This window comes from Rosa rugosa, chromosome 4, assembly GCF_958449725.1.
Source record: "Rosa rugosa chromosome 4, drRosRugo1.1, whole genome shotgun sequence".
Taxonomy (NCBI): Eukaryota; Viridiplantae; Streptophyta; class Magnoliopsida; order Rosales; family Rosaceae; genus Rosa; species Rosa rugosa.
In genome coordinates, this window is record NC_084823.1 from 30,636,032 (window position 1) to 30,645,489 (window position 9,458).

Consider the following 9,458-nt stretch of genomic DNA (forward strand, 5'->3'; position numbering starts at 1 on the left):
TCCATGAGCGCGGACAAGGAGAAATCAATTGGCAGGATCGTGAAACCCGTAACTGTGTGAAAGTTGGCAGAGTCTTCCTGCACTTGATCTGTTTTTCATCTCTCAACAATTACTGCTCCACCAGATCAAAAAAAAAAAAAAAAAAACAATTGCTGCTCCGTGTCGTAATTAATTAATGGGTCACCAACATGGCAGCATGCAGCTTTTTCATGCTTTCTTCACCAGATGGGCACATGGTTTCTCACCTCCGTCTTGCTGGGTCTTCGTCGGTAACAGTTTAAATCGACAGTAGTATCAAGTCAGTAACAGTTTTCACGTGTTTAGACGCTGGATTGCTTAGTAGTAGGGATGACAAAAATCCCCAGCGGGGCGGAGCTTCATTGGATACCCGCCCCTAATGGGGGGAGAATTCGGGGACAAATGGGGAATGGGGATGGGGATCCCCAATCCCCGCTATCTAAGATTGGGGATGGGGCGGGGATGGTATTATGATCCCCATCCCCAAACCCGCCCCAATAATATATACATATATTTAACTTATATATATTTTAATTTATTTTTTTATAATATAAATCATAAATATATACATTTACTACTTTACTTTAATGATGTTTTGACTTTTGCACTCACTAAATTATGATTTATGAATTTAATCATGTTTTAAATTTATTTGTTGTAGATTTTGATTTTAAAAAAGGCAATATGAGAAAAAATTATTTTATTTATTAAATTCTTATTGGGGATTTGGGGCGGGTTTGGAGGCTTACTCCCCAATGGGGATGGGGATGGGGACGGGGAATCCCCAATATATTTTTATTGGGGATTGGGGAGGGGATGGGGGTAGAGAATGACCCCGGGGATGGGGATGGTATTGTGATCCCCATCCCCAACCCGCCCCATTGCCATCCCTACTTAGTAGTTTGATTTCCGATCTTTATTTTAATTAAAGAGAGTTAGTAACTCTTAAAACGGCTCTACCTCTCGTTGATTAAGTTGGTGTGGACACAATTATCGACTAATTTGGAATTCTGTATATACATTAGATTAGTTTTTAAAATATAACATTTGGGTGAATGAGCCTCCTTTATTTGTATTTTTTTTTTTGAAAATGGAGAAGCTTTATTAAATAAATACGATGTAAATAGTACATAAGGGCATCCAAGATAAAATCTGGAGCGTGATCAAACCAATTACAATGAATACTGGACTCATAACTATAGTTGGCTAATCTATGGGCAATAACATTGGCCTGTCGAGGGACAAAACATATAGTAATCTCCCTATTCGCAGCAATAAGATTCTGTAGATCTGTGATCAAAGCACTCAACGTAGAAAGATCTGCATCTGCTGAGTGTATAGCTTGGATTGCAAGCAAACAATCGCTTTCCACAACTGCCTTGGTGATCTGCATGGAAGACAGTAACTCGAGGCCATTCTTTAAAGCCAGAAGCTCGATGTGCAGTGGAGAACTAACAAACTCCATTTGATAAGAGAAGCCAGCAACAAAACGGCCCTGGGAGTTCCGAAGCACGCCCCCTGTACCCCCATATGGAATCGAAGACAGGAAGGCGCCATCAACATTCAACTTCACCATCCCATCTGCTGGAGGACACCACTGCTTTGGGGGTCGCTGCTGGGCCTGCTGGGGGTTGACAATGGAGTGGTTGGCCTGTAAGTATTCCTCATACCCTGCCATAGCCGTGGCTACAAGCTGAGCACTAGTACGAGTGCGGCCTCTCCATAGGGTATCATTCCTATGCTTCCAGACATTCCAAAGGAGAACAAGCAACTGATCAAAAGATGCAGAAGTCAAGGAGATAGCCCGAGCCACCATCTAGTCTTTCCACCGTAGTGGAGACCTAGGAATGGAAAACGGTGGACCACCCACTATTTCCCGAATAAAAGGGCAATCACAGAATACATGTTCTAAGGTTTCCACCTCACCATCGCAGGTCACACACTGCATTGGACCTGTATATCCTTTGGACGAAAGGGCTGCACGACTTGGGAGGAGGTTATGCACCGCTCTCCACCCAAATATTGCCACTTTACTAGGGACTTTTGCTCTCCATAGAGCTTTCCAGAGAGGACTGTAAGGATCACCAGAAGAAGATGAAGCAAAGAGATGACCAACTGAGAACTCACAAGCAACTCGATAAGTGTTGGGGTTGAGCTATTACTCACCTCCTTTGATCCAAGCTTGCTGCGTTGTTATGCAACTGCTTTTCACAACTCCAATCAGGTACGTTGCCTTGATTAGTTTCTTAGATCAGTTGATCTTTATCTCCTGCACTCAATCACACACATACACCAATATATATTTGATATAGAAGTGATGGTATAGACACAGATGCAAGAAGATGATTTTTATTGAAAGAAAAAGCTGCAGCACACTTTGTTGCTCACTGCTACGTTCTGATATTTTTTTGATCAGATTCTCTCTCTCTCTGTTTTCTTTTGAGTGTTGCAGCCATATTATACACCACACTTTAGACACAAAAGTCAAAGTAATTATGGTTTTACAAACACATACTTGAGTTTTACTTGAGTTAAAGCATAAAGAGAAAAACATAAGGAATAAAGCATTAACTTTAACAATAAGCACTCTTGACAGAGAAGAAACCTCGTTTCTCAAACTTCCAAGATAGCCTATCATGACCAAAGCGGACACTTAAAGGGATGGAGAGTACTTTGGTAGCTACCTAAGGCTCAAAGCAGGCATGGACAGCAACATGATTCCAAGTCAATGAATCACCATGGAATAAATCCGCTACCCGCTCAAAGACAGTGTCATCCGGTCTAAAGATAGAGTGATGAGAGACATTAGGAATCCACTCATCATTCCAAATATCCACTGACTGCCCATCTCCAATTCTCCAAACAAGTCCAGCCTGTAGCACAGGCCTAGCCTCCATTAAACTTCGCCACGAGTAGGAGGGGCGCTCACCCATGTCTGCCGTAAGGAAGGATCCAAAAGGATAATAGACAGCTTTAAATACTTGAGCCACAAGCGAGTCAGGTTTGGAAAGCAACCTCCAACCCTGCTTAGAGAGCATAGCCAGATTATGAGCATGTAAGTGTTTAAAACCTAAACCACCTTTGTCTTTTGGCAAACACTTTCTTTCCCAAGACCTCCAGTGAATTCGCTGCTTCTCCTCAGAGCTTCCCCAAAAAAATTGACAACAGAGTTGTTGTAATTCATCACACATAGTTTTAGGGAGAGCATAACAATTCATTACATAATTAGGTAGAGTCTGAGCCACCGCCTTAATTAACAATTCCTTACCTCCAGAACTTAAAATCTTGGATCTCCAACTAATGAGTTTCTTTGACAAGCGCTCTTTCAGATAAGCAAAAATGGCCTTCTTATTATGTCCAACATGAATAGGCAGCCCTAGGTACAATCCATGTTCTTTAACACATTGCACACCAAGGATAGCAGCCAAAGTGTTTCTGCTATGCAAACTAACATTACCACTGAAAACCACACTAGACTTCTGCAGGTTAATGTGTTGTCCAGAGGCTCTAGCGTACACATCCAACAAACGCTTAAAATCCAGGCATTCTCGTGCTGATGCGTCCCCAAAAAGAAAACAATCATCTGCAAAAAGTAAATGATGCATGGTAGGAGCAGTAGGAGCCATGGTTAAACCACGAATAGTTCCGTTCTGAACGGAAGAGGAAATCAAAGCAGAGAGACCCTCAGCGCACAATATAAATAAGTATGGAGATAAGGGATCGCCTTGTCGAATACCTCTAGTAGGCATGATAAAACCTGTAGGAGATCCATTTATCAAAATAGAGTAGCTAACAGACTTGACCGTGGCCAGTACAATGGACACCCAGCTTTGGCAAAACCCTAAGTGGAGAAGAATAGCCTCGAGGTATTGCCATTCCAAACGATCATATGCCTTCGAGATATCCAATTTCAAAGAAAAAAAACCATTTGCCTGCCTACGGAGCTTTTTCATGAAGTGAGCAATCTCCGTAGCAACCAATGTATTATCTGAGGTTAAACGTCCAGAAACGAAAGCACTTTGTAGCGGGGAAATAATGTGAGGCAAAATAAGCTTGAGCCTGTTAGCCAGAACCTTCGAAGCAATCTTATAAATCACGTTGCACAAAGCAATTTGTCGCAAGTCAGAAGGGAGCTTCGATTCTTTAATCTTTGGAATGAGAGTAAGGTGAGTGAAGTTTGATTCCTGGGAGATGGTACCTGTGGTCAATACTGCCTTAACTGCGCAGCACACATCATGGCCAACCACATGCCAAAACTTTTGGAAAAAACATGGAGACATCCCGTCTGGACCCGGAGATTTAGAGGGGTGCATTTGAAATAAAGCCTTCTTGATCTCCTCCTCCGAGTACGGAGCAGAAAGGCTCAAGTTCATCTCATCGGATATCTTAGGCTGCAAGCAATCCAAAATAACGTTGAGAGCATCCGGATCAGAAGTGTCCGCTCTAAAGATATTCTCATAATAATGAAGCAAGATATTCGAGATCTCTCCCGGTGAAGAAGTCCACTGTCCAGAGGCATTGGTGAGTCCCTTAATACGGTTCCGAGACCTACGGTTTCAAGCCCTTCGATGGAAGAAAGCAGTGTTTCGATCCCCCTCCCTCAGCCATTGGATTCGGGAACGCTGCCGCCAATAAGTTTCATTGGCAGTAAGTAACTCATTGAGACGGACCTGGAGAGCTTTTTGTTCGTCAAAATGACTCTGCTCAAAAGGCTTCCTCATGAGGACTTCTAGCTTACCTTGGATCAACTTCATCTCAGTTTGTCGCTGCTGGAAGGTACCATCATGCCATTTCAAGAAAAGATGTCCAGTATGCTTAATCTTTCTACTAACTTGGGACATGGACTCACCAATAGTGGGAAGCATCAAACCTTGCTCAACAACTCCAGTACAGCCTGTATGGGCCAGCCACATCTCTTCGAACCGAAAAGCCCTAGGACTACGAGGCAAAGAACCAGAATCCGGGTTCACATCAATCAAGATAGGACAGTGATCAGAGTGACTGAGGGGAAGAGTGATAACTCGGGAGAACGGGTAGAGATCTCTCCACTGCACTGTGTGGCAGGCTCGATCAAGCCTCTCCTTTGTAAAACGATTAGACCAGGTGAAGCGTGATCCCACAAACCCCATATTAACTAAATCACAATCCACAAGAGCTTGACGAAATCGCTGTATTTGTCCCACTGGTCGAGCTGGGCCGCCAGACTTGTCTGCATGGCACAAGATCTCGTTGAAGTCACCAGCAACGAGCCAAGGTAAGTTATATTGGGTAGCCAATAATCGGAGAAGGTTCCAAGTAATATCACGGTTAGCTGTAGTAGCGACTCCATAGATACCTGTGAAGCGAAATACTCCCTCTGAGCCCACCACACCAACCTCAGCGTCGATGTGATTAGCAGAGTAGGTGTGAAGGCGGACCGGGAGCTCTCTACGCCAGAAGAGGGCTAAGCCACGACAGTCGTCATCCTTCGGTGCACAAACAACACCATCAAAACCTATTCGACGTTGAACTGTCGTCAATAGATCCGGGGCTGCCAAGGTTTCTGACAAAAAAACCAGACTAGGGTTTTGATGCCGAACAATGCTGACAAGAGCGTCTTGGGTTTCTGTGTTGTTCAGGCCCCGACAATTCCATGCCAGAACCTTGAAACGCTGCATAAGATCGGAGCAAGGAAGGATTCCCGCCGCCGGCCGGTAGTAGTAGGCTAGGGTTGAGAGGGTAGCTCTCCTAGGGTTTTGTTATAACTAGGAATAAAAATCTCTTAATTGGCCTCCTTTATTTGTATTGTCTACACCTTTCTTTAGTTTACTGGCATTTTTCGTTAGTCTATGTTTTATTAATTTATTTTGTTAGTTTTGTCAATTAAAATCAAATCATAAAATTATTGAAACCAACTTTAACTCATAGTGCACAACCACCTTGGTGTGAACTAACCTGAGGATGATAACAAAATAAGGAAAATTAATGATGGTACCACGTACAATTATGATCGACATTTTGTCCTAGAAAAGCTAACAAATTAATGACGGTCTTTTTTTTTTTTTTTTTTTGAATACGGGATTAAAGATGGTCTTATATACAGCATTTTTTGGGATTTTATGTATAGCATCTCTTTCTTCACTTTGCCATCATCGATCTGCATGATCATAATCATGAGTGTTAGGTCTATACGATATTCTGTTTTGGTTTGGCATCTATGCCTGGTTACTTGTTGTTCAAGTAGTACGGGATTAAAGATGGTCTTATATACAGCATTTTTTGGGGTCTTATGTATAGCATCTCTTTCTTCACTTTGCCATCATCGATCTGCATGATCATAATCATGAGTGTTAGGTCTATACGATATTCTGTTTTGGTTTGGCATCTATGCCTGGTTACTTGTTGTTCAAGTAGTGTAGGAAGCTCCAACATTATGTGCCAGGAAAGTGAAAGGCGTGCTCTGCTTCAGCTTAAGCAAGGCCTTGTGGACGAGTTTAATGTTCTTCCCTCTTGGGGAAGCAAGAAAGATTGTTGCGAGTGGAGAGGAATAACATGCAACAACCAAACAGGTCATGTCATCACTCTAAATCTCTCTAATAATTCTTCTAATGATTACATTGATGCTGAAGCTTCTTTAAGAGGTGAAATTGATCCTTCACTACTTGAATTGTGATATCTAAATTACTTGGACCTCAGTTTTAGTGATTTTGGAGGAATTATGATTCCCAAGTTCATTGGCTCTTTGACTCGATTGAAAGAACTCAAACTTGCAAGAGCTAATTTTAGTGGACCTGTTCCTTCCCAACTTGGAAACCTCTCTAATTTGCACACTCTTGATCTTGAAGGCAACTCTGATGTGAGCTTTGAAAGTCTCGAGTGGTTATCTCATCTTTCTTCCTTGAGATACCTTCACATTTCTGATATAGATTTGTCTGGGAATAGAAATTGGCCACAATCTTTAAGCAAGCTGACTTCAGTGATAGAGCTTCAGTTATTTGAGTGTGATCTCAGTGTCAATCTAAGATCACTTTCCTCTATCAATTCTTCAGCCACTTTCGAAGCCCTTGACCTCTCTTTTAATTCTCTTAATTCTTCAATATTTTATCGGATAGCCAATGTTAGCAGCAGCAACCTTGTCCATATTGGATTGAGGGAAAATGACTTACAAGGTCCCATCCCAGATGTTTTCACAAACATGGCTTCTCTAAAATTTCTTGACCTGTCTGAAAAGTGAAAACCAACTTGAAGGTGGAATACCAAAATTCTTTCAAAGCTTACGCAGCTTAGAGTCCTTGCATTTAGAGTGGAACCAATTCTCTCAAAACATTGAGGAGTCTATAAAGATCTTGTCTTGTGCTGATAATACACTCATGGACTTGGACTTGAGCCAAAACCGATTTTGGGGTTCATTAGGGCTAGATTTAACAAGTTTTACAGAGTTAAAATTTTTATCTCTTTCCCAAAATCTGCTAAATGGTTCTCTATCAGAGAGTATAGGGCAACTTTCTAGCCTTGAAGTTTTGGACCTTTCTGGGAATTCGTTGAATGGTGTCATAACAGAAGCCCACTTTTTGAACCTCTCTCGTTTACAGTCCTTCGATGTTTCTGATAATTCGGCTTTGTCTATCAATCTGAGCTCAAATTGGAATCCACCATTTCAACTTAATGATTTATACATGTCCTCTTGCAAAGTGGGCCCAGCTTTCCCCAAATGGATTCAAACGCAGAGAAATCTTACTAATCTTCATATCAACAATGCTGGATTAATATTGGACTCGTTGCCTGAGAAGTTCTTGGATCAATTTTCTGGCTTAGAGGACCTAGATCTTTCCCTGAACCATATCCATGGCAAATTGCCGAATTTTTCCACAAGCTTGTTGAAATATGTTAACTTGTCTTCTAATCTGTTTTCTGGTGCATTGCCATCATTCCCTCCAACAATCCAATATTTGATCCTCTCGGAAAACAAGCTTTCTGGACCCCTGAGTTCCTTATGTGCAACACAGGCTCCAAATTTCTTCCTTCTCGACCTTTCTGTAAACCTATTGTCAGGGGAACTTCCTAATTGCTGGATGCAATTTCCGGCATTAGAGTTGCTGAATTTAGGAAAGAATAAATTTTCTGGGAAACTACCAATCTCGTTAGGCAATTTACAATTATTGTGGATATTGCGTTTACATGGTAACAACTTTTCTGGAGAACTGTACACAACTAGTAGTTGTTGACCTTGGAGCAAATATATTATCCGGAAAAATCCCACCATGGATAGGCCAAAGCCTAACAAGTTTGTTTGTTCTACGCCTACGGTCTAATGAGTTCAACGGAATCATACCCTCATCCCTGTGCAGTTTAAGCTCCATTCATGTTTTGGACCTCTCTCAGAACAATTTATCCGGAGCCTTGCCGCATTGCTTCAGTAACATAACAGCTTCATCTGATGACACAAGTGTTTTTGGATTTGTAGAAATAGTGTGGAAAGGAGTAAAGACTGAGTTTGGGGGAAATCTTGCACATTTGAGAAGCTAGCATTGACATTTCAAGCAATCACTTGGTTGGGGATATTCCTGAAAATATAACAAGCATGCTAAAGTTGAATTCTCTAAACCTCTCAAGAAACAATTTGACAGGGAAGGTTCTTGAAAAGTTTGGTAACCTGAACAGGTTAGAATCTCTTGATTTGTCAAGACGCCAGATATCTGGGAGAATTCCTTCAAGTTTTTCGAGCTTAAACTTTCTTAGTGTCTTGGACTTATCATACAACCATTTGTCTGGAAGAATTCCACTAGGCACTCAACTTCAGTCTTTTAATGCTTCTGCCTATATGGGAAATAGTGGACTTTGCGGACCACCACTTACACAACAATGCCCTGGAGATGGAACAACACAAAATCCTGGAGTCACTACTGGTACTGAATATGATGATGATGGTATCATAAGCATGGGATTCTTTGTCAGTACAGTGCTTGGATTCGCCACTGGATTTTGGAAAGTCTGTGGCAGTTTACTGCTTAAGAGCTCTTGGAGACACTCCTATTTCAGGTTCCTGGATGATACAAGAGATTGGGTTCATGTCAAAACTGCTGTGTACAAGGCAAAAATGCAGAGGAGACATCACAGATAAATGGTAAGATAAGCTATATTATACTGATTTGTTTGACTAGACTTGCATCTACAAACTCTTTCACAATTGTTTGGAAAAACAGAAAAACTGTGTTTTAACTGTGATTTGTTTTGACATGTTCTCAGGAGCTTCTCACTGGCATTCGGGGGAATGAGCCGACTTACCCCGAAATTGGAAATTCAAGGCTTAATGTGGAAGGTTTTGAGATGCCGTTGCTAAGAAATAAATAAATATCAGCTTGTTTCTCTTTAGAGGTTTGTGTAATAAATGGATTATATGTAATATGGGCGCGAGTAAGGCCATTTGATTCCATGCATATCCAAATCTACATTTTTGGCCA

At 41.5% G+C, this 9,458-nt stretch overlaps 3 protein-coding genes across 3 annotated transcripts; 2 read left to right on the top strand and 1 right to left on the bottom strand.

The window, feature by feature from the left end:
* Positions 1 to 2,702: 2,702 nt before the first annotated feature.
* LOC133744637 (uncharacterized) lies at positions 2,703 to 5,675 on the bottom strand. Its single transcript, XM_062172710.1, has 2 exons — positions 4,689 to 5,675; positions 2,703 to 4,409 (listed from the first exon to the last, which is right to left on the bottom strand). The coding sequence occupies exons 1-2, from the start codon at positions 5,673 to 5,675 to the stop codon at positions 2,703 to 2,705; spliced, it is 2,694 nt and encodes an 897-aa protein (XP_062028694.1).
* A 1,692-nt stretch (positions 5,676 to 7,367) lies between these two features.
* LOC133744638 (receptor-like protein EIX1) lies at positions 7,368 to 8,523 on the top strand. The gene is made up of 2 exons (XM_062172712.1): positions 7,368 to 8,200; positions 8,346 to 8,523. Exons 1-2 carry the CDS (start codon positions 7,368 to 7,370, stop codon positions 8,521 to 8,523), a joined length of 1,011 nt encoding a protein of 336 aa, XP_062028696.1.
* A 55-nt stretch (positions 8,524 to 8,578) lies between these two features.
* LOC133744639 (receptor-like protein EIX2) lies at positions 8,579 to 9,348 on the top strand. Its single transcript, XM_062172713.1, has 2 exons — positions 8,579 to 9,088; positions 9,244 to 9,348. Exons 1-2 carry the CDS (start codon positions 8,579 to 8,581, stop codon positions 9,346 to 9,348), a joined length of 615 nt encoding a protein of 204 aa, XP_062028697.1.
* Positions 9,349 to 9,458: the final 110 nt, after the last annotated feature.

What these genes read in the sequence shown, in the direction of transcription:
- LOC133744638 (XM_062172712.1), top strand. Translation starts at nt 7,368, where the DNA reads ATGGACTTGGACTTGAGCCAAAACCGATTTTGGGGTTCATTAGGGCTA. An exon ending in AACAACTTTTCTGGAGAACT is followed by an intron (nt 8,201 to 8,345) that starts GTACACAACTAG and finishes ATCCCTGTGCAG; the next exon opens with TTTAAGCTCCATTCATGTTT.
- LOC133744637 (XM_062172710.1), bottom strand. Translation starts at nt 5,675, where the DNA reads ATGCAGCGTTTCAAGGTTCTGGCATGGAATTGTCGGGGCCTGAACAAC. An exon ending in ACGAACAAAAAGCTCTCCAG is followed by an intron (nt 4,410 to 4,688) that starts GTCCGTCTCAAT and finishes GATTGCTTGCAG; the next exon opens with CCTAAGATATCCGATGAGAT.
- LOC133744639 (XM_062172713.1), top strand. Translation starts at nt 8,579, where the DNA reads ATGCTAAAGTTGAATTCTCTAAACCTCTCAAGAAACAATTTGACAGGG. An exon ending in TCAAAACTGCTGTGTACAAG is followed by an intron (nt 9,089 to 9,243) that starts GCAAAAATGCAG and finishes ACATGTTCTCAG; the next exon opens with GAGCTTCTCACTGGCATTCG.